Genomic DNA, 25,960 nt, shown 5'->3' with positions numbered 1-25,960 from the left:
AGCATCCATGATAAATTCCACTTGAGCAAGGATTCTTTGTCGCTGGTTAGGTGAAATCCAAATTGAACAGAAGATCGGATAGGTCTTAGTTTGTCTTATATCCTCTATTCCATGGTAGCCCTGTTTGCCAGTGATCATGGTATTGTAGGTTTAATTGTGATTGTGCTGACTGTTTCTCATCGAAGAGCCAAAGGGGTTAGTTAATGAGGTATGAATGCCTACATTGCTATAAAGTGCTCTTGTGCCCTCCACTAAGATTATGTTCAACTGCTTTCATATGTCTTTCAGGTGGATGGCCATCTCACTTAAGGGATTGTCAACCACTTGTTGTGAGAACTGTTTGTTCTTAAGGGTGTATTTATTAAGATCCAGACATGCAGGTTCTGGAACTCTGGGTTGGGACAAAACACCTGCCAGTATGGTTGCTTAATGAGGGAATATCTCAATACCTGGTGATTCTGTTGTGAGGTTGAGGAGATGCATCCAAGATTTCCCATATGAGCAGAGTACCATGATGAGGAAACACTCATATTCATTTGACTCCTGTATCACCTTCAGAGCCTGAGGTGATGAAGAAGTGTATACCTTTGGCCATTCCAATCTATAGTCTGACTCTACATCCCCGTTTGTTAGTACCCCCCTACCGATTTCAAAAACGAGAATGTTTAATGTGATAAAAAGTGCACAGAACTAAGAAAATTGAATCATTGATTTATAATTTCTAACCTGACTGAGACCAGAATGGCACTAATGCTGGCATCCCCTGCACCATTTCATGCTTAACGAACTTTCCATACTAACATGGCGCCATATTGCGTACACTATAGGCTAGTTTATTTCCATCAGACAACATAATGACGTAGTTCATCATGTTCGGCAAATGCTGAATAATTGTGTAAATTACATAATGCTGAGAGTTTGGAATTATATCCCTCTGCATACATGAACATAGAAATTAAACTGCTTGATAAAAATCCACATGAAAAGCGTAGTTGTCATTTTCCTTTGCTTGATTCGACATTGTAAATATCAGAAGCAGATGACTTATGTATGTATATCTGTAGTCGTGATACACCCCTTTGCTGAAAATGGACTTGTCCAGAAACTGGAAATGGATCCGAGCATGTCCATCTATTGCACTGAAAACTTCCGTTAAGCATGAAACGCGCATAAGATGATGGTGTTAGGGCCACTCTACTCAGAGTCAGGTTAGAAACTATAAATCAATGAATGAATTGACCAAGTTCCTTTAACTTTTTATCACATTAAAGGTTTCCATTATTTAAATTGGTAGGGGAGTACAAACAAACAGGTTTGTATTATCAGACTATAGAGAAAGAGCATAAATTACCCTGGGCTTTTGGATCTGGGACTAGTGAGATAAAGGTTGGAATTTTGGAATCCCACCGTGTCTCCAAGAGGTCCATCATAGGTCAATCCCACCTAGCATCTATTGAGTGAAAACTGAGGGATGCAGAGACCATTCCATTTGTAGTTCCTTCTTGCAGTACAAATCTGCCAATATATTAGCCAGCCTAGGATATGTAAAAAGTTGGTCCAATGATCAACGGTTCAGCCTCCTTTTGGACCACAGAATCACTCTATGGGAAGCCAAGAAAGCAAACAAGGACTAACATGTCTACTGCCGCATTGTACAAAGCATTTTCTAGCAGATGGAATGCCCTGTATAGGCAAGGAATCTACCACTGCATGAATTCAATTCTTGTTCCTGGGGGAAACATATTCTTTATACTTAAACACTGATTCAAGAACTAGCTGACTAAAATCTTGAAGTGTTATGAAGTTGGAGATGACTTTGTTGACAAGGAGATTGAGAATGTAATGTACGGTAACAAATAAAACCATGTTTTGCTCCAAAATAAAACTAGCCTGCTGTTTTAGTCTGTTGTTGGCAAATCACATAACTTCTGAAAACCATGTGAGTGGAAACATGAAGACATATTGATAGGCGCGACTGAAACTGAGGCTGTTACTGCTCTCCATCTCACTCTCCAGTTATGATATGGTTTCAAACCCTTGCATGCAAGCTGATGTTTTTCATCCCTCAAGCTATGCATCTGCACCCTCCCTTTGTACCCAAACAATTGCTGCCCATTTACACCTGTCCATACTATGTAAGTCCAACATATATTCAAGGACTGACAACCAGAAAAAGCTACAAATGGCATTCTCAGACTGGTTTCACCCATGGCTGCAGCAATATAAACAGTGTAGTGAGTGTCCTGCTTTGTGAACTTATGAGTGTCCAAGAAGTGTTACCCACTATGATAAATACCTGTAAACGGGCAGATATAGCCTGTACAGGTAGAGTGTTACCCACTATGATAAATACCTGTAAAGGGGCAGATATAACCTGTACAGGTAGAGGAGTGTTACCCACTATGATAAATACCTGTAAAGGGGCAGATATAGCCTGTACAGGTAGAGGAGTGTTACCCACTATGATAAATACCTGTAATGGGGCAGATATAGCCTGTATATGTAGAGGAGTGTTACCCGCTATGATAAATACCTGTAAAGGGGCACATATGGCCTATACAGGTAGTGAATTAGAGCATCACTATTAATATTTACAAAGTGGATCCTAAATAATCGATTCTAGTAATAAGTAGCCTGTAGGAAGGTCAATTTTGACCGCTTATACATAGAAGCATCATTTATAGTAACTATATGTACAAAGTGGAAGCTAAATAATCAATTCTAGTTACAACTTACCTGTAGGAAGGTCAATTTTGACCGCTTATACATAGAAGCATCATTTATAGTAACTATATGTACAAAGTGGAAGAATCAATTCTAGTTACAACTTACCTGTAGAAAGGCCAACATGGTTAAAATCACTCAAGCAGTGCATACAGTAAGTACATGTATGAGCTGGATGCTACTAAAAACTTACCTATCCTACCAAGGCAGAAGCTTTACAGTAATATAAATGAGTTTTCTAAATTACACATAAAACCTGCACATAAAAAAGAAATGAGGCATTATTTTTGACACTTGCATATTAGACACTACAATATCCATTATGAGACAATGTTACATAAAGGAAAGGCCCAATAATGTTCTATACAGGTAATATCAGTAAAGCATCTTGTATACAACTATGAAGTGGATGTCAAGACAAAATAATGTAGAAATTTAACTGAATGGATCCTGACTAAGTGGAAATTATACAGAAATACTATTAAGTTTTCTATATTACATACCAGAAATGCACTTATTCATATAATTATAGCAATGTAAAGAGAAACCATCATTATCCATGCAAGTATGTACCAAAGGCATCTAAGCATGTGAAGAAAGAAAATTAAAACATAACAGATGAAATTCCTCCAGCTTGTTCTGAGGTGGAAAACTTCCAAATTATTTGTATGAATTTTGCAAGGTATCTCTGTAGAGAGTGTTTTACTAGATTTGGTACCAATCATGGTATGAAGGTGAGATCACTCTAACTACCACCAAGGTCAACAGAATACCTGTAGCTTTCTAGCACGAAACTTTTAGCCTAGGATGGCAGGATTTGTGAGGTAGTTTTAGTTCTTCCATGGTATTATGACTGGTTAACGTATTTGAAGAAGAAACATTAATATGGTCATGGTAGCCCACCTACCCTCTACGCCACATAGCAAAAATCAGATGTCCAACAGTTTATCAAAAGTTGTCTGGACTTCTGATGTGTTTGTGTGTGTGTGTGTGTACAATTCTTTGATATTAAGTCTGTTTTCTGCAGATATAGCCAAACTTAAATCTTCATCAAATATAAGTGCTAGAAGTATATTAGATTTGTATTGTGCTGCATGAAGTGATTGTTTTGCATTATCTCAATTAGTTTCATTACCATAGTGACGCAGCAGTGCCTCAGCAGTGAAAAGTGGCACACTAAGCATGTCAGCTGTTTCTACTAGCAACTGGTCCTTGGCTTCCTGCAGATCTTGGGCTCTCAATCCACTATACTCCTCCTGACAAAGAAAACTCTGAAATTTATGATGTCACCAATGATGAGCATTGCTCTTACCTTGGTTGTGCTGGTGACCTCTGACCTTTAAATGTACTGAAAAATTATGAAACATACATGTTCCTAGTATATATACTTTCCTATACAAGTGAAAGACAAATTTAAAAGATCACAAAGATGAGTATTTCAGATCTGCCACCTTGCGTGGAATGAAAACTGGGATGCCAAATGAAGAAAAAACCACAGGATTTGGAGTTAACGATCAGTGTTGGTGACCATATATTTAAAAAAAATTGACAAAGAAATTGACACCTCCACTGTCTTTGCTATTTATCTAACATAAAATGTATGCTACAGTCATACAATGAAAATCTGTCATTTTTCCATTTTCATCTTTTAAGCTGATATTTAGTGTTAATTCAATTGACACACTAAATATCTGCATAAAACATGAAAAAGGAGACACGTTAGATTTCATGGTTGTGCATTCCTCACATTCTGCACCACTTCTGCTCCCTTAATACATCCATCATAAATCAATGTTAGTTTAACAAACTGTTTGGCATTTTAAGAATTGAAATTTTGGTCAAAGTTCAGGTAATTGGGATTTTTGGATTTTTAAAGATAATTAGAGATGATCCCGAGTAAACTGGGATAAATGGCAGGTCTGCTATTTCTGCAGACTAAATTATGTGCAGGTTTTACCAGAGTTCAGATTAAAAAGTGACACTTTATTTCAATACCCACAAACCTTTGTATCCAAAAATAAATGTCAATTAGCTTTGTTTGCAATCAACCATTTTACACATGAACTTCAAGCTGAATACCATCTATGTACTTGCATACAAATGATATAGTCATCCATTTGACCTCCCAACCAGTTTGTGATGCAATAGACAAATGACAATCCACCTATAAAACAACAAACAAAAGCTGACAAAAGATGATGCCACCTGATATTATTTTAGACAATTTAAATTCCACCTCCGACAGCATTGGTCAAAGTTGTGACAAGGAGTCATGGATTGAATATCAGATTGAGACCATACTGAATGATGGTAAATATTACCCTGAATAATACTTCATTATATTTCTCACCTCCGTTGCCAGAGAAACTGGAATCTCTTCAATATCCTCACCACTTGGTTCATTCTGAAATAAAGATAAATCTTACTACATAGCATACTGAAGCCAGCATTCATTTTTATCAATTTTTTAATTTTTCTTTTGTCTTTTGTTTTCACCTTCTGCTTTGATTATGTCTTTGCATAAAATAGTTCTATTTACTCAAACATCAACCCTGATGTTAATGGAAAATGCATTAGTGGTTTGATCCTAGGCTCCATGCCTACATTTTTGGCAGATCTCACAGATTCAAACCAGAATTGGTCAACAAGACAGAGTTTTTGATTGACTGTAATATGCCCAAGTTGGAAACTGCAACTTTCTGCTGTGAAACTCATATTTAGACTTGATGAGTAACTGTTCTAACTGAAATAAATACACAGGTATTGAGCTCATCTTGTGCTTAAGATTTATATAGCAAATGGTATGACCAAAGGTTTTCATAACTCGTACAATGTAACCTCTGCATGTTAATTTAAAACTTCCTAGCTGAACAAATCTGGAGACTAGATCACTTGATTTTATGGATAGAATTGGATCTCCAACAGACACCTGAATCATTTCAAAAAGACTAAGGAGAAAAAAAAGGTGAAATAATACATGTTCAAATGAACAGCACTGAACATAATCTACAGCAAAATCAAGGAGCTACAGGTTTGGCTGTATAATAGTTAATTGCTCCACCCTTACATCTTAAATGGTTGTATTGCAAGGTTTTCATCCTGACATGTAGCCTATCATAACATTACAATATGTATGTACTTATGAGTGAGTGAAACTGACACCTTTACTTCTGGACACATTTTAAGAAAGCAGAAATAAAGAACTGTCACAGTTTTCTGTTTGAATGTTTGGCTTTATTGGCATTTTAAACAAATTACTGGATATACTATGATGACTATGAACACAACCATGTGGTTAGCCTGGGCAGGTACAGAATCTGCAACCCTTGGAATATGAGTCCAACACTACCAGCTGATCTACCCTGGATCACTATATTTTAAGGCTATATGGATGACAACACAGCTATATAATGATTTAGAAACTTGAAACACAGCAAAATGTTGGAATTAAACTGCCAATGACATGAATGGGATGCAGGAAGGATTTTCAAACAAGACAAAATGTGGAAGTTAACTGCAGATGATATTAATGGGATCCAGTTAAATTCTGAAACATGGGAAAAATGATGGAGATAACTTGCCAATGATATGAATGGGATGAAGGGGGGACTTTTGAACAAGGGGCAATGTGTTGGAGTGATATGACTTGCCAGTGATATGAATGGGATGCAGGGAATTTCTAAAACAAAGCAAAAATATTGGAATTAATTTGCCAATGATCTGAATGGGATACGGGGAGTTCTGACTAAAAAAAATGGCTATAATGGAATGAATATCCAAAAGTTCAAATTATAACTGATTCAAATGAAATTGTAGATATAAATAATCAAAACCATGCAAATACTATGCAAAAACTGTTTTACACCACTCTTTTAACAGACACAAGAGTTGATACTGCACTCAAAATATTAAAGTACTCAATGGCAAGAAAAAAAGGGGGTGGGAAAATGATGTACACTCAATAAATAGTGAAATCAAATTTGCCATACACTGTGTATTTGAATAATAGGAAAAAAATTCTATGGAAATTTTTTACCCAAATCACTCCACAGCATGAACCTTCATTTTTATTTTCATAGAGGACTAGGATAGTATTAGCGATACAATGCTGTGTCCTTAATTTGTATTGAATTAATCCATTTTACTTAATTAATCAATTTGGAGCTTTGATTCTGTTTAAATTTCTCTGAAAACCTCATCACTCAGTATGGTAGAGTGGTTCTGCATATACACTTTGTTATATGATAATTTCACCAGACCAATATTAGACCCTTAATCATCACAATGTAGGAAGCAATAGTACATCAACCTGTATAAAACAAAGCTATTGCATACATTTTTGTGATAACTTTCATCAGACCAGGAATGCTACATTAGATATTTCTAAGTACAATATAAAATCATTTCACCAATTTACTGTTGCTACAAGAAAGGCACTATGACATAAAAACCAGAACCTTACTGAGAAAACCATTTTGGACTCCAAGAAGAGTGCAATGTCCGAATGTCCAGCACTTTCAGCACAATCACATGGTGTCTGATTGTCATTGTTTTCTTTAAACAGAGGAGCTCCCCACTGGACCAGCAGCTGTAAAATCAACAGCTGACTTAAATAACATTATAATGTAAATGACAATTACTTTGATTATAACAAATTCACATTTATTACTTATAATAAGTTGTCAGAAATCTTTCATGTGAAACATATAAAGGACATAAACAATCTAGGGACCCTGGGTGGCAGAGTGGTCTAAAGCACTTGTCTTTACTGATCACTGCCATCTCACCTCTGTCCATGTGAGTTTAAGTATTGAATCGGAAAATGTGGAAAGCTTACCAGTAGCTTCCCATGTGTCAGTTATTCTTATAGGGGTTTTCCTGGGTTCTTCCTCTACTAGTTAAATTGGCAGCCACATACAGCCTATCATGCACAGAAAAATGGTGCTAAATCCAAAACAACAACATAAACAATGTAACAAGCAATGTCGTGGACTAATGCAATGTCATAATAATCAAACTTATATCATACAAACTGAAATCACTTAATGTCCTGATAAGATAAAACATTCTACTTGCGATACATTTCATGATAGCATCTAAAAACATTTGAATGAATTTTCAAAATTTCACAACTATTGAAAACGCATGTAAAATACCTGATACATGTTTCTAACATTTTCAAATTCATTAGAAACTTAAATTTCAACTATATTTAAATTTAATATACCTAACTAAGAAAAGTATGTAAATGGAAACTTTTCATCTGTAAAAGTATTCTTTTTATTAAACACATTCGTACAAAAACAACAAACTTTGTTTTTACATGCCATGCAAAGCCTATTAAAATAGTTGGAGTCAAGTAATGATGTACCACCATGAAAAGCCTATCACATCAGTTGGAGCCCAGAAATGTCACAGTGCCATGCAAAGCCTATCACATCAGCTGGAGTCCACTAATGTCATAGCACCATGAAATGCTCATCACATTAGCTGGAGTCCACTAATGCCATAGTACCATGAAAAGCCAATCACATTAGCTGGAGGTGTGTGTGTTATTTTTAACATAGCATCTAACAATTTTTCTGTCATATTGCTATGATGTCTGCAGTGTGACAGTTTAAAGTGATGTCTAGCACTGAGGCATCCTGCCACAGTCATGTAGCATGATGTTCCCACCCAGTCACATTATCCTGACACTAGGCCAACCAGTTCTAACACTAACCTCTTAATGCTGAGTGCCTAGCGAGACAGCTGTTAGTACCATTTTTTAAAAAGTCTTTGATATGACTTGGCCAGGGTTCAAACCCATGACCTCCCACATCTGAGGTGGACGCTCTAACCACTAGACCACCAGAGCAGTCTGCCAACTGAAGATAAATGTTCTAAAAATATAAAGACTTAAGACTACCACATTTGATCAAACTATATCATGATAAGTCTCAACTAGAAAACCACATTTCATTAAGATCATCCATTCAGTTGTGACGACATTTAAGACAATCATCATAGCAGCCATTCTGGATTATGATTGGCACCATTTTCATTTCGAACTAGGGACTTGATGAAAAGCTAACGGCAAAATGATTATTAACTTAAGGGGGAGGAGTAGTGACAATAAGAATTTTAAGACAGTTGTAGTGGCAGCCTTACTGTATCTATGGATGGCACCATTTTCATTCAGGACCAACAAAACATCATAAAAAGTCTAGTAGTGAAAACCCCGTGTTGCTATAACCATCCATCTGGAGAGGAGGCATGATAAAATATTTTCAAGATTTGACTTTCCAGTCAGGTGTAGCAATAAAAAAACCTCAAGATGGCTGCTATGGTGGCCATATTCGTCATCAAATTGGCACCTTTTCATTTAAGACCTAATGAACATCACAATAAGGGGGCGCTCACCAGTTAATATGTACTTTTGAAGAGTGACGTATGTAAGGTGAAGTAGTTCTCATTTAAAACATGCACAATGGAGAGAATGTTGGCATAGCTCTATGCTACATTAATGTAATGTGGATGATATTTCTTTGGATATTGTACTTTTGGAAATTTTACATGATTTAAGCACACTGCTAACTAAAATGACTGCTCTCTTTGTGTTAAAAAATCAGCCTGAATTAGTCTAAAGTACACAATACATAGCAGCTATCAAAATAGGGAAAATGAATTTTGCCAGTCTAGACAATACCAGCTTCTGAAAGCGCAATGAATGAATTACCAAATATATCAAATGTAAAAAAAGTTATCGGCTCTTTTTTTTATACAATTTACCTCTGAAATTCAGGAAGTGAAAATGACCAAGTAGAGCCAGCACTTTTTTGAAAGGTGCACATCTGAAGTAAGGCCAAGCTGATTACTCTATAACCCATAGTACACCCATCAATCATACACCAAAATAAAAGGAATTAAAGGTTCTTTGAATTATACCTAAGATATCCAAGGTCTTTTTTAAATAGCCAGTATAACCAGTGAGGAAAGCCAGGAAATTCTTTTTCTTTAAAATCCTAACTTATGCAAAATATGAAACTGTAGAGCGCCACCTAAGTCTTCTGGTGAAAACTCCACGTCAATATGACTTTCTGTTTAAGTAGATATTTATTCTATTCAGGACGAGTGCCTATAACAAGATTTTCAAGATGGCTGTCATGGTGGCTATATTGGGCTTTAGATCTGAACCAGTTTTACTTAACAACCAACTAGACAACATAAAAGGCTTTTAGTATAAACTCCACCTGATGACCATCCAATCAGGGGGAGTAGTAGTAACAAGATTTTCAAGATGGCAGCTTTGGTGGTCATGTTGGGCATAAGACTGTCAACATTTGGACAAATTAATCGTCTTTAGTGAAAACTGCATGTTGATAAAACAATTCATTCAGGAGGAATAGTGATACATAGCTGCCAGGCTCACAATTAGTGAAAGTAGGGAGACAAAATTAGTGAGTTTTGACATGAATTCATGAAGTGATCTTCGAGTCCGGGAATATTTGTCGCAAGAAATGTTTAGCATGGTCTCCAGCTGGTAAAGGTAGATTGTATTCAACTAGAAAATCACAAACATTGCTTCAGCATTGGTAGCTTGCTGGTCTTCCGTCGATGGCTTAAAATATTCCAGAGCTGAAATCTGCTGCGAGTTCTTAATTTTCCCAACCTCTATGTACTTTTTGCTACCAATGTGCTTAATCACATAGTCTCCCAATGCTAAAATTTGTGGCACACTGCGTGCAAAAAGCATGATGTATATCGGTGTTTGATAGCTCAATGCATGGCCAATTTTTGGTATATTCCAAACTAAACTTCATTTTTTGTGCAATACATTTCTTTTTCCTTGTTGGTGAAGACATTTTCAAGATGCGATGCCAAATGATAATTCAAATCAGCGTTTGCGGCGCAAGTGCAGTGCAAAACTCCGGTTAGGCCCCAGTTTCTCTCAAAAGCATTTGTAAAACTGCTCTTATACATATAGATTAAAATATGCTAAAATGCTTGCTACCAGGCCAACTGAACCAATCAGCAATAGTTCCACTAATATCGCGAGCAGCAGCACCAGACCGTTTCAGCAACTACTGATGTCACGACTAGCACTAAATGGGACATCAGTTATTTTATTAAAAATTTAAAATAATTGAGAATTGGGGAATTCGTGATTTTTTTGCATGTGGAGTGAACCTGTGAATCGCTGAAAAAGTCATGAAATTCATGCCAAAATCGTGAGGGTTGGCAGCTATGGTGATAACAAGATTTTCATGAGGGTCAAAGTGACAGCCATATAGGACATCAGATTGGCACCATTTTCATTTAACAACCAAACAGATACCATAAGAAGCCTTTTAGTGAAAACTCAATGCTGATATTAACATCCACTCAGGAGGAGTAGGAATAACAAAATTTTCATGATGGTTACTGTGGCAGCCATAGCCAAACAATTTTCATTTAGGACCAACTAGACCATGGAATGAATGTGCGTGTATAGTTAGTTTCAAGGCAATTGTTCAAGTAGTTTAGGACTAATGCTAACATACAATGGATAACCAATAACATGAACTATCCCACTTGCTCTTCTGGTCTCTGTCCAGTACAGCTAAAAACACTTACCTCCACACAGGTCTTTAATCCTGAGCTAGCAGCATAGTGCAGAGCAGTGTTTTCCTTCTGCAAAAAGATGAAAACAACACTCCTCAGTAATAACAGGCCAAACAGTATAATGTGATATTGGCTGAAAATTGTACTGCAGCAAACATGTTAGCCATACAAAATATACCCGAGTCATGATATAAACAGGCGAAGCTGACATGTTTCAGTTCACCATGCATGACAGTGGTTGGTCCTCGGAGTATGATTTTTTCAGTAAAGTTCTGTTCCCTTCTGATTGCTAAGCTTACCCCAACAAAGCTTTTGGTAGTCTTCAGCAGCAATTGTAAACATCAATTATAACATGATCCCAACAATAAAATGTTGGCACCTATAACAGGGTATAAAAGACAAAAAGCAAATGAGCATTCTTTTCTTTATCAAAGTTGAGGTCCTATAATGAGTTGATAATTTAAAAAAATATTTGTTCCCAAAATCTACTTTAAATCTATTATTATTATCATTACCCACTCCTAGAAGTCCGATTTTACTTGATAAAAGTCACAGTCTTGGAGTAACTTTTGTCTGATAGTTGGTTTGACTACTAACAGTTAATTAGTAATCACATGGACCTTAATTAGCCACTACAGCTGAGCCTCACATAAAATGCATCCAGTACACTCATCTAATTTGGAAAGTTACTGTAGCTCAGTTGGTAGAGTGTCAGATTTGTAAAACAACAGTCATAGGTTTGATACCCATCCAAGCCAGCCCAGTTGAGGTCCTATAATGAGCTACCCCAGAGTGTCTTTACAAAAGGTACTATGCTCCTATTCCATCAACATGATGTATCCAATAATGTTAAAAGTGAAATTAAAACTAATAAAAATAAATGAACCACTCATCTAAGTCCCCAATCCCATTATTCACACGTACAATACAAGAGCCATGGTGGCCCAATAATTAGTGAGCCAGACTGAAATGGTATGGATCAGCCAGGGTTGGCTACTGTAGTGAGGCCTTGTGATAGGCTGCCAGACTGAAATGGTATGGATCAGCCAGGGTTGGCTGCTATAGCAAGTCCTTGTGATAGGCAGCCAGACTGAAATGGTATGGTTCAGCCAGGGTTGGCTACTATAGTGAGGCCTTGTGAGAGGCTCTTTACTGCAATTTTCTCAGCATTAAAATAACCTACTTGTGTTTTCTGTGCTTTAAACACCAAACCAAAACAAACATATAAAATACACAGTTAACCTGTTATGAGGAACCTATCACAGTATATAATGTAAAGTCATCAACATAGAAAGTTTACCACTAAATAAACATATTTATTCCCAATTCAACTGCACTGGTTAGAAATGATCTTCTGTGCAGACTAGAATGTTTATAGCATGGAAAAATCTGCAATGAGCTAACACAAATACTTAACCTATGTTCGTGACACAAAGCATACATAGTCACACTGATCTTCTTTGGTTGAAAGGATGTAGTACTAACAGAAATGCATCCAATTATCAGATTTAATGATTTGGAATATAAATTGCAGCCAGTTAATGAACTTTAAAAGAACCCTTTTGCAAAGTCACTGAAACATTAAATATAGGTCACAGAGGCCTCTTTTTGCAATAAGATTTTGGTTGTTGTTGTTTTGGGTTTAACACCATTCGTCAGTGCAAGATAGGCTATACATAGTGGCCCATTTAACTGGTAGAGGAACAATCTGAGAAAACCCATTAACCACCTACCAATGGAAAACTACTGGCAAATTTTCTCACATACCCACATTGACCAAGCCTGAGACTCAAACCCATGCATAAATGTAGGTATATTTGTGTACTACAACCGCTTAAATTTAAATTATGTTGGTTACATGTGTAAATATTACAATTTGTTTTTCTTCCCCAAGTATTATTTGCTTTATTATCTTTGAATCACTGACCAAAATCTGTCATGTGATATGATATGACATGAAGTCAGTATTGACATTACAGTATCACCTAGAATGGTGTGGAATTTATATCACATTTGTCTCCAAATGGGAATCTACCAGTTATGTATAGTTTCTCACATAATATCATTTCATGTACAACTGAATGATTATGGGTCTAATCAGTCCAATATACAAAGTGTAAGATGTCAACTTGCTCTATTTTATCTTGCTTCTTCATTTTAAAATAAAATCTGTCCACATAGTTAGCCTTCTTTATTTTTCTTATATATTCCACTTGATAAATTACAATATGAGAAGTAGAATTTTATTTTTAAATTACATGTCTTGTCACAAACAACATAAAAGTGTACTTAATTCCTTCCTTCCACCTCCAACCACCTGTAAACAACTTTCTGGCTGAAACAATGAATACAGTAACTGTATGATTCTTTACAGGTGACACCAAATCCTTTGATTAAAACTATATTAATTTAGCAGATGTATACTACATGCCATCCATCTCTTCATAGAATACATTCTTTTTCAAGTTCATTGGTGGTGGCAGAACCGGGGGCATAAAAAAAAAAAGAGTATACCTACAGCTTCCTTTAACAAAGGGGGAAAACTTGCACTCATTGATGTGTTATATAAAACTTTCCTAGATTAGGTGCCTTTTAGTAAACAAAGAGGGTTATGGCAAAAACTGGTTTCTGAACAATCATTTTGAAAATCTGGAGTTCTTAGAATTAGGCAAAACCAAACTGAAAGAAATTTCTAAAACAATTAAAAATATCATTTAGTGTGATGTTATATATGCTTTATCACAACAGAAAAAACCCATCAACTGTTCATGAATACTTGTCTCAAGATACATATTTTTAATTTAGTAACTAAAGACAAATTTAAATCATACACAAAGTGTAGAACATGGTAAGAGTAGAGAATAAATTTATTAATGATCGGATAAGAAGCAAGATAAAAAAATCCAAATAGTAAACATGAAACTTGGTCCAGGCAGATAAGAAGGTGCAAATGAATGGACAAACTCTTCTGTTTTGGTTAAACTTTGCAGAAAAGACACAAAACTCATTAGTTTTAATTTTAGATTACTATACTGAAATATTGCCACAAGCAAGTTCTTGAAAAGATTAATTTAACTGATAATGATAAATGCACCTTCTGCAAGGAGGGAATAAAACAAATTGAGTTCTTATTCTATGAATGCCCAGTTACTGAACATTTATGGAAATTATTTGTGGAATGGATCCAAACTTACAATCCAAATTTTAAAGTTACCCATAAAGAAGTCTGAATAGGAAATAGCAGCTTTGATGATTTCATCAACTTCCTAATTGTCCATTCAAAACGTGTTACACATACAGACCACTTTGTGCATAAAAACTCTCAAAACCCACCTATTATAAAAATGATGTTTTATCATATAAAAGGCAGGAAAAACATGTTGCCATTGTGAGAACAGAATGGAATAGTTTAGGAAAAAGTGGACCCTTGTGTTAACTTGTTTGATTTCTTAGTTTTTCTTTATGTCACATCAAAAATACAGGAAATGTAAAATACCTTGAGGTTTGCAAATGAGTGGTTCACTGAGGACAATATTTGTGACTGTATGCATCTCTGTGTGTGCATGTATGTGTGTGCTGTTTCTAAATATGGGAACATATGTAAAGATCAAGATAGAAAATAATTTTAAGGCAATGCCCCATATACCTGGTTAGAAGGTGATGTAGGGGTACATGTGAAATCCTAAGAACTTAATATGTTTAACAACAAAAAAATTCCTTCCTAAGGTACTTGCACATTAAGGACTACCTTGTTCATTCTATTTACAATTTCAAGAAAAAAATGTAAATGATGCATTGTATATGAGAGCAGATATGGGTCTATGCTTCACGAGAATGTGAACATTTTACTTGAGAATATACTTTCAGCCCAGAATCTACCTCATCTGCAGCTGCAATGTCCACTTTTTCCTCGTCCCCATCTTTCAATATGGTCCCTCTCCATTGGAGAAACAACGAAAGACATTCAAAACGGCGCCTCTGGACTGGATAATACTGATAGTTCTTCTCCATGCAGACACAGTGCACTGATGTTTCCTTATGAGCATTGGTCTTGTTGGGGTTACCTCCATGTTCATGCAGAAATATTCTGAAAGATATGCACAGTTTTTATATTATCTTCCAAAGCAAGAAATATACATACTAGACTTCTTCTGATCCAGACATGCATGATGGGATCAGCCCATAAACTTCTCTTAATAAGCTTCAACTAAAGACGAACATTGCTATTATCATGCATTCTATATATCGATGCAAAGTGGTTTATCTAAAGAACTCATTAGACTTAATTTCAGGTCAACTGTTGTACATTTTGACAATTTAGACTAACCATTTCAATGAATGTGTTCCTTCTATTTTAAATTAACTTTTTGTTTTAAAAATCCAGCTTACCGTATCAAGCTTTTCATGCCATGGCGAGCTGCATAGTGAAGAGGCGTCTCATGCTGGTGACTGTCGCCATAGGAACAGTTGGGATCAAGAGCTTTTCGAAGGTCACTTTGGTTGTTATAGAGATTCATGGCAGCAACTTCATCCCCATTCTGGAGATATTTTCGAAATTTTGAGGATGAACTTCCCATTTTAGTTGTCAATCTGTTTACCTATGAACTGAAAAATTAAAGCAAAACAAAATTTTAAAAATGTACAAACTGATGAATTCCTATGTTCTAATTACATACAACCAGCTGTCAGTGAAACTCTGTTCATTAGACATTTAAGCTGGCCACCATGGCACCATTTTTATTTAGGAACAACTAGACATGATAAGAAGTCTTTCAGGGAAAACCCCATGTTGAAATGACCATCTGCTATTAAGGGGCACCATTTAATTCAGGACCATCATGACAACAGTAAGAAGCATTCTGATGAAAACCCCATGCTATGACTCTCCATTTAGGAAAAATAGCAACAAAATTTACAAGATGGCTGCCATGGCAGACATACTTGATATCAGATTGGCACCATTTATATTATGGACCTTTAGAGCTTCATTACAACAGTCCATTGAAAGGATTGTAAATGTCAGGTTTTATTATTTTTCTACATGCCTGTGGTAATGTTACTCATTGGTTATATAGTATTTGCTTTGCTTTTTTGTATTTTCACAAAATTTAGCAAAGTCAGATGACAACTCTGACCTGAAATGCTTCTTGTAAATTCCACAACATGGCATGTCCCTTACATTTCTGACCCACATAATTGCATTTTAAAGCTAAATCTTCAATAAGATAATATTTACACTTTGCTTTTTATGAATGTTGTATATTTCTCTGAATATATTTACCAATTGGCATGAAAACAGGCAATCTAATAAAGTGGTAATTCACAGACACAGAGATGTCTGCCATCATTTCCCGATTATTCCTACAAGGTCATTTACAGTTTCAAACTAATTTAGACAATATAAAAAGAATTTTAGTGAAAACCCCATGTGCATAATCCAACCATTAAGGAGAAGTACTGATCAAAAAAATGTAAAGTTGGCAGACATACTGTATATCAGATCAGGACTATTTGCCTTTGTATCATTTAAATGTGATAAAAGATTTTTTGTGTGAAAAATCCACTGATATCATCATCCACATTGATATCATCATCTACACTGATATCATCATGCACACTGATATCATCATCCTTTTAAGATAAGTATCAATAACAAGATTTTCAAGATGCCCACAATGGCAGCCATTAGATGTAAACTTGGCACCATTTTCTTTTACAACTAAGTATGGAAATGACTCTGATGCTACAGCCAACTAAGCAGCAACAACAGTGACCATGTCAATGTTGTTTAGCACAAATACCGCTGCTCCTGCATGACTGGAATGGCAACTATTACGTTTCAGCACTGCTATCCAGTGGATGGTATAGAAGAGAAACAGATGTATCTAGAAAATGCTTCTAATGATGCTCAAATGATATACTGCTCTGCTGATAACCATAAGCACACATGGCTCATTCCAAGGTATAGATGGCCAAACCATTGGAAATTGAGGGCACAATCAACCATTCCCATAAAACTTCCATGACCACAAGCAGCATTATCAAGGCTTACTATTTCATTCACATCATAGCTGTCTTGGGTGTTCCAAAGCCATCTGTGCCCAAACTATGCATGCTAGCTGGAAATCCTCCAGCATGGATGGGGACATGGATTTCCAGCCATTTTGCTTGCTCACTGTACTAGCTGTAGGGAATGCTTCTAAGGACTTTGGCCACCAGCTCCTCTGGGTTATCTGCATACTTGTGAAATCACCACAGATAATTTTTTCAGCTTCAGCAATAATAAGCCACATTGCTTTTTGGCTCAATTGCTGTAACCTACTGGATGGCCACCATCATAAAATGCTATCTTGCACACTTTCACAAAATAGAAGGTTGCCAGCCAAACATGACCATTGTGGATGATGAGCTCTATTGTCCCCTCACTTGAGCAACACTACTTTCCACTATCATAGATGATGCCAATGTCACATAGGATGATTACTTTGAGATTATTTCTAGGCTGGCCACTTCACTCATGGCTGCTCAGTTTTTTTGTGTGGACCCAAGTTTCACACTCCTCCAGCTGCTTGTGGTAGGCATCTGTCAAACTTTTTTTTCTGATGGCATTTTCAAAATGTTCCATCACCTGCTGCACAATGTATTTAAAGTCACCATCTCTGGAAGAGGGCTGCTGGGGTTGACACTTGCACTTTGTACAGACCGTATACCACTGCTGTCACCAGATAATTATTCTCAGCCAGGCCTGTCAATGCCAGTAAAAAGTCCAGGCCAAGTGTTATGCATGACTACCACACCACCCTTATGCACCCACACCAGGTTGAATGTGTCCACCATGGTTCATTTGTCCTCATCCCAGCCTTTGGCGAAAGATTTGAATAAAAATTATTTGCCAGCCATAACAGCCGTGTGAATGGCAGTTGTGTGCTTAATGTCCATTTTGTTGTCAAGAATCATGTATCTGCATCATACTTTGTACCCATGCAAGATGTCGACATTCCTCAAGTGGGTCTTTGGTCTCAAGATTAAATGTGCTTAATAAGTGCACTGCTCTGTCACCATCTAATAAATCCCTGACATCACAGTGGTATCATCTAATAAATCCCTGACATCACAGTGGTATCATCTAATAAATCCCTGACATCACAGAAGCAGTGGTATCATCATATGTTCAAGCCTTCAGGAACAGGTGCAGAATACAGAACAGTAAATTCAAGGGAATGTTGTTCTGCATACAATGACCCCAAGTCTTGGGAAGATCACTCCACCTGGAAGAGTCTCATCCATACTGGCGCTACAGACTTTTAACTGTGGAAATGTGCGGAGGCAGTGCAGAAGCATGAGCAGTGTGCATTTCAGAACTGCAGCATGTCCTCCATTAAAGAAGTCAAACAAACCCAAGTGGAATCTCCTGTCAAGTGTGCCATAGACAGTTTAGAGCCTGATCAACCACTAACATTCTCACAGAAACCAAACCAGTTAGTGTTGTCATGGTCACACAATGTAATTAGTGTAACTGAGTAATTAATTACAATTACACTGTATTTGTAATTGTAACTGAACATCTTATATATGATGTGATTGTAACTGTATTTGTAAGTGAAGGTCTAGATTTGTGTAATAGTTCAATTACTAGGGCATAACCGATTAGCATTTTTCTACTGATTTCCGATTCCGGATTTTGGGCATGAAATTTTTCCGATTCCGGATACGATTCAATTAATCGGAAATGCTAAATTAAAAGGTTTTTCAAATTAACTTTTTAAACCGTGTTACACACATTTTGCATATCACACCGATGTCACAAGGGGAAGGATATGGCAGGACTATAGCAAAATGCAATGAAGTTCAAAGCCACAAAGAATCCATGAAATTTTTTATTTTTTTGCCAGTTCCGACCCATTCTTTGTTCAACAATTAGTTGATCTTGCCGCCAGGCTTTTATTTTCCCGCCTTAATCATTTATGTCGGCAAGCGGCCAGTTCCATCCTGTACTTTATTCAACAATTAGTTGATCTTGCCGCCATGCTTTAATGTCGCGGTCAAATAAAAATAAAACAGGCTTTTGTTTGGTCCTATAAAGTTGGCCTCTTGCGGAATCATTTTCTTTTAATACCTCATTAGCATGTGTCAATGTATTCAATATTATGCCTTCATTATTGAGGATGTTGACATAAACGGGTAGGACTGTATTATATATTTTAATAAATTTAAATCTTTCGGTCTAACTCAAGTATTATCGTTTCACCCCATTGTGTTGACCATATTGGACTTTTCTGACTTCTTATTTAACTTTATTAACGCACTATCGAATGACACGCAGTGTTAGACACGGTGCTATAGAAATTCAACTTTATTATTTTTATTATCCGAATCGGTCGTTCCTGCCTTGTCCGACTCCGATTAATCGGAAGTTCATACTATCCGGTGGAATCCGATTTCCGGATCAAAAGTCGGTTATGCCCTATCAATTACACGCCAATTTTACCTCTCAGAGGGCTCTACTTATGATGACTGTAACCCATTGACATACTGGAAGGATAATAAGGAGACTTTTCCAGGGATAGTGACATTTTAGCCATATATTATCTCTCGATCCCCACCTCATCAGCTCCAGTACAACAACGCTTCTCAATCAATGGCAAGATCTTTAGGACGAAAAAGATGCAGGCTGTCAGATAAGCATTTAGAAAATTTAAAGATTGACAAATGCAATCAGTATTTTATGTAACTGGTTTGCGTATTTGTACTCCTGATCAAATATTTCTTATAAATTAGGTCAAATATAATCATTTTCACGTCAATGTTTTTATCTTTACTTATAATATATACTTATGGTGTAAAAGCTGCATTAAATACTCAAACCAAAACTACTTGTCTTTTCTTGTGTCTCATTATGAGGAAAAAGTAATTCTATTTGAAATTGACAAAAATATATGTAATTGTAGTAGTAGTGGTGTTTAAAGCCATTTTTCAGCACAAGATAGGCTATACATGGCAGACAGTATAACTGGTGGAGGAAGAATGCTGGAAAACCCCAGGTAGAATAACTGACCCACGAGAAGCTACTGGCAAGCTTTCTCATGTACCTACATTAGCTTAGCCTGAGACTCGAACCCACGCAGACAGAGGTAAAATGGCAATGATCCAGAATGGTGAGCGCTTTAGACTACTTGAGGCCCTAATTGTAATTGTAATTGAACATTCATAACTTAACGTAACTGAGATTTGTAAGCACACAGTAATTGTAATTGATGAAAGTAACCCAATCAAAGTCATCTTCAAAATCAAAGAATGAACAACAAAAAACAGGTTATGTCATTGCTCAAAAAATCTGATAGCCTTACAATCGGGCACTCCCTAAGTTCAGATCATGCCCCTCCTGTATTCCAAATCAGCAGCCCACAGGGCTTATCAAAAAAGGCTTATTTACCTGAGAAAGCTCCAATCACATTGATGAAATGTAGAAAATATATTTTCAAGATGTTTACCTGCCTTAACATGCTAAAATCACCAATTTTACTCCCAAAACCCCCGATATGGATGTGTTAAAAAAAATATGATTTTCAGTAATCTTCAAAACTAGAATGAAAAATGAACACTTCAGTATATGCCTGTATCATGTATAAACAGTAAGCAGTCATAGCAAAAATAAACTTCCGAACTCTTGCTTGACCGAGTTTTACTTTGTGAAGCATGCCTGCTAAGAAACAAGGGGGTGGGAATTAAATTCTTTGTACATACGGCACGTATGTGTACCATGTCTGTCGAAATAGGAGACCACCTCTAACATACTTGACATGCTAAACTGAACATTCCAACTTGTTAACTGACCTATACTTTTCAGGATGACTTTTGCCATGAAATAGACTGATTGATAGACAGTAATAAGCACATGCTTGTGTTTTGCACGTAAGCAGTGTAACGGGAAGAAGCTGATTCAAGTAAAGTGAATAAAACAAGTGATGTAGTAAACATACTTGTAACATGAGGGATATTCTGAAAGCACGCCAAGAGTACACGGGAATACGTTATTGACATCTGATACACATGCATTACTAAAATTACTCTTGTTTCATACAGAGGTGTGTGCATGCGTACGTGTGTACACACAACTTCAATGCCCTAATCGGGAAATTAAATTGTGTTGAACCATGACTGGGTACATTCATCTTTCTGTATTTATACTTTACTACATGCGATCGAAATTGACATTACTTTTTCTCCCAACATAGAGCTTTTGACCGCAGGTCTTCAACCATATATTTATAGCTAAAACAAAGCGTTGTATGTTTGTTATCACTCCGCAGAAGTTAGTAAAATCAAAACAATGGAATCAGCTACTGTCGACCAGCAGTTTCTGTTTTACTGCGGGTGCGTTTCAATTAACACACTCAGTATTTGAATAATTACCGATATATCTAGATTCTTTCCATGTAGAATCTTCTCGGGGGTTTTCATGTAACAGAACAGATAATATTTTTTCCTGGAGTTGATTTAATGTTTGTCTACCATTAAATTGCATTTCGGGATTTCAGCTGCCTTCCGTCTGGGTCACCCGGAAGTGTTTGTAAACGAGCCTGCTAAAACGGTATTATGATTGGGCTGTATAAAAATCGTAAATAATGTCATTTACCATGTCGAGTTAACTATGTATGGACTATGGACTACGATCAGAGTTCATTGTGTACAAATCTTATTTTGCAGACTTTACATATAAATTTGACAAATATGATATTACTTACTTGTACCATCATTCCTACATCTCTATTTACACTTAGCAAAGCCGTTTCATGACTAAAAAAAAATCTCTTGAAATTATTATTGAAAAATACATATTTGTATTTCAATATAGGGACCATATACAACTTTGAAAATATCTGATATCCAATGAACTTAAATATGAAAGTCATGCAAAATGAATATTTGGAACAGTAAAAGCTTTCCAAATTCCAAAGCATATTTGATTTTTGATACAAGAAGTTTACTGAAGTATAACATGTTGGAAATGCCAATAATTCTAATGAATAATTCAAAGAAATTTAATTAAACAATTTTTCTGCCTCCACAACAGAAAACTAAGCATTAAAATTAAAATATGTGTACAAAAATCAGTTATGACGGTTTTCTATTGGATTTTTGGAAACAGACTGATATGCTACTCATTTGACCACAGGTTAGTGGTTGATCATTTTATCAATAGAGGAACAATAGTGATTTTTTTCTCTTGAGAGAAATGTTGAAATAAGTTAAATATGAAAATTTAAAGATAATGCGGAATCCTTGAGAATATATATATATATATATATATATATATATATATATATATATATATATATATATACAAACACACACACACACACACACAGAAAGAAGAGATAGGAGTAATTACCTTAAAAAGCAGGTTCATGTAAAATAGCAAGCATGCAGTTCCATAGTATAAACTTTCATTTCTAAACGACTTCAGTTGCAAACAATCCTTTGGAAACGGAAAGACTTGCGTTCGAAATCCGAGCACATCCCAGCATGCATTCACTGTCAACTGTACTATCAAGATTATAATGCACTTTACCAAATTAACGCTGAAGCATCTCAGGCAATATTTGTTGCATATTTAAAATAAAAGCCAGATAAAACTACATAATTATGTCATAGCTTTCAGAAATGTTTTCTGTTCAATTGCGACAATTATGACAAAAAGCCCTAATCAGTTCAAGTTGTTAAATTGAGAGAGCACACTTACACAATTCAAGCCAGCATGAACCTCTTTCTTCCTTTATGTGTGGATTTCACGAACAAATAATAAATGGGAAGGGAAGTGTGATCGAACTGTTTGAATGTCTAATAGGAGATTTAATGTGGGGTTGCAAATGTTGATATAAAATAACGTGAAAAGAGCATGGTTGGTGTTACAAACTGAGAAAAAGTTTGAGCGACAAAACGTTGAATACTGAAAGTAGTCCCCAGAATTAACGAATCTGTAACCAATCAGTATCAGTATCACGTGAACCTTTACAGACAATCACTTGGCAGAACATGAATTCACTTCATTTCAATTGCAATTATATATTTGTAACTGTGTGTGAAATATTACAGAGCGGAGACAGCGGTATGGAGACAAACAAAATTAAACCGGGTAGAGTAATTTAGAAAGCGAAGTCGTACATGGTGAAATGTTAATTATATTTGAATGCGGTGGTAACAATAACTGCACAGATGGAAGATATCATTATGGAGATGTAAGATTTTTGTTTTCAAAATTGGTGTGTTTATAAATAACTTGAAATCACGCTTAAAGAAGTATGGGGCTCTTTATCATTAACCAGGTAATCACAGCGTATATAGCAAACTTTTTCCATATCGTAATCTTGGTTTCCGCCGTCTATGATTTCAGATGCATTTGCAAGTTAAACTGAAATCTTGATGAAGAGTACAAGGATACAGCGCATAATGATATGTTAGTATATGGCAGTCTAATGTTATTACACACATCTTTCCATACACTGTAAACTGTTTAACTTTCATTCAAAGTAATCTGCGCATTACCCATTTCTAATCATAATTCCGTTAATTTTACACTGATTATATCTTGTTTAATCCTATTTGGCATAATTAAATCAGGTAACCATATATCTTTGTGTGTCATGTAAATGTTAATGTATTTTGCCTTAGTAAGATCATCACTTCCATTGCATATAGTAATGTCTTACCCGAACATTCTGCCCAAATTATTTAACACTTCATTGTTTGCATCTCATTTCGCCTTCATGTCAAATTGGTTGGTTGGCATACATTAGTCTCAAGAGACGATCTAAGTGCGTCCATGAGAGACGTCCCGGCTGGTGGTTGTGCAGCGTCTGCTGTGGCTATGGAGCCCAACACGGGAGTGGCAGTCCTTGCTGCACTTGAAGGTTGAGTCTGGTGTTGGTTGGCGCTGCTTCTTCTTTCTTCTGAGATCGCTTTTCATCAGCAAGCAAGCGTGGTTTGTCCTCGCCGGTTTTCAGACCAGTGATAAGAGCGTGTCGCCAGCTGCACCTGTATAGGGCAAGCTCTTCCCAGGTGTTGACATCGATGTCATATCGCGCTTGAAGACATCCTTGAAGCGGAGATGTGGCCGTCCGATCGACCTTTTGCCAGAGGCAAGTTTTTAATAAAATCTTTGGGGATCCGTCCGTCATCCATCCGACGTACATGGCCCAGCCATCTGATGCGACATTGGCGGAGGAGTGTGACCATGATGGGAATCTTGGCAGGTTCAAGTACCTCGTTCTTTATTACTCGATCGCTCCAGGTGATCCCAAGTCTGCATCGCATGTGAAAGGCGCTCAGTCTTTTCTCTTGTGAGGTGTACGGAGTCCAGATTTCACTGGCGTACAGGAGAGTGTGTAGCACGCAGGCACAGTACACGGAGATTTTAGTGTTCAGGGTCAGCATGCTGTTATTCTACACTCTCTGAGAGAGAGAGAGAGAGAGAGAGAGAGAGAGAGTTGTTGATGCCTTTCCAATCCGCTTGTTGAGCTGAGCATCGAGAGAGAGGTTGTTGGTGATGGTTGAGCCGAGGTACTTGAACTAACTGACTACCTCAAGTTCGTGTTGTTGATGATGATACTTCGGGGCTCCGCGTTCTGAGCCATGACGTTGGTTTTCTTTAGGCTGATGGTCAGCCCAAACTCATCGCATGCTTTATTAAAGCTGTCAATCAGGAGCTGTAGCTCCACTTCTGTGTGAGTGGCTAGAGCAGCATCGTCTGCGAAGAGCTTGTCCCTGATGATTACTTCTCGCACTTTGCTCGTTGCCCTTGCTCGTGTCAGGTTGAACAGTCTGCCGTCTGATCGCGTTTACAGACAGATCCCTTCTATGGATGTCCCTCAGGCGTCCTTGAGCAGATATCGGAAACATCATATGTCTACATCCTGAGTCGATATTCGATGTTCTACCTCCGGTAGGCCTCTCTCCTAGACACGCATATGGAAAAAAAGCTCCATCCAGGTTGTTTAAACGCTATGTCACCAAACATTATCTATCAATCTGTCATTCAAATAAATTAAATGTGTTGGCCCAATTTTAATTGAATTTTGCAATTTTCTCGGGTACTCTTAAGTAGTGTCATGTCTAATTTCTTTGTTTTCAGCTCCATCAGAATCGAATCAGACGTTTACTTCCTGCAAAGGATCGACAGTAACTTCTCTTATCATAACTGCAATCGTATTACGAAATCAAGGTTCTATCCTAGATACCGTAAAGCCTGGCCAGATTCTACTTCGAGAAAACTCAATAGCGATTACGTTTCCCAAGATACTGTAAACTTCGGCCAGAGTCTGCTTTGAGCAGACTAAAATCGTGGTTACAGTTTTGTCGGTCATATTATTAGAGACAACGATCAAAAACTGGAAACTTAAGAATACTTTTATGAAGCGACAATCAGATACTTTTAGATTCTATATCTATAATTATAATATTGAAATCACGATATTTAAGCACAATTTAAAATATCAGACTGTAGCTGTAAAGACAATTACATAGGATTAATTACATATTTTGTTTAGTAGATAGATTGAAAGTTAAGATTTTAAGGCCAGTCTAGATGACTTCATATTATTTAGCGTCCTCGAACAGCAGGTGCTGTCTCCATTGAATGGGCTATGCGCTTATG

At 36.6% G+C, this 25,960-nt stretch overlaps 1 protein-coding gene across 1 annotated transcript in view; it reads right to left on the bottom strand.

Moving 5' to 3' along the window:
* LOC149789872 (ankyrin repeat and IBR domain-containing protein 1-like) overlaps positions 1 to 21,837 on the bottom strand; it is a 138,253-nt gene extending 116,416 nt beyond the window's left edge. The window contains exons 1-7 of the mRNA XM_089971879.1: positions 21,721 to 21,837; positions 15,697 to 15,912; positions 15,187 to 15,394; positions 11,320 to 11,376; positions 7,187 to 7,312; positions 5,075 to 5,128; positions 3,860 to 3,980 (exon numbers count right to left, since the gene is read on the bottom strand). Of these exons, the coding sequence (XP_089828005.1) occupies positions 3,860 to 3,980; positions 5,075 to 5,128; positions 7,187 to 7,312; positions 11,320 to 11,376; positions 15,187 to 15,394; positions 15,697 to 15,884 (754 nt within the window). The 5' untranslated portion in view covers positions 15,885 to 15,912; positions 21,721 to 21,837. The remainder of the gene's footprint in view (positions 1 to 3,859; positions 3,981 to 5,074; positions 5,129 to 7,186; positions 7,313 to 11,319; positions 11,377 to 15,186; positions 15,395 to 15,696; positions 15,913 to 21,720) is intronic.
* Positions 21,838 to 25,960: the final 4,123 nt, after the last annotated feature.

This window comes from Sinohyriopsis cumingii, chromosome 10 (assembly GCF_028554795.1).
Source record: "Sinohyriopsis cumingii isolate HCF-2022 chromosome 10, ASM2855479v2, whole genome shotgun sequence".
NCBI lineage: Eukaryota > Metazoa > Mollusca > Bivalvia > Unionida > Unionidae > Sinohyriopsis > Sinohyriopsis cumingii.
Note: the sequence above shows the minus strand (reverse complement) of the source record. Positions and strands in the feature narration are given on the sequence as shown.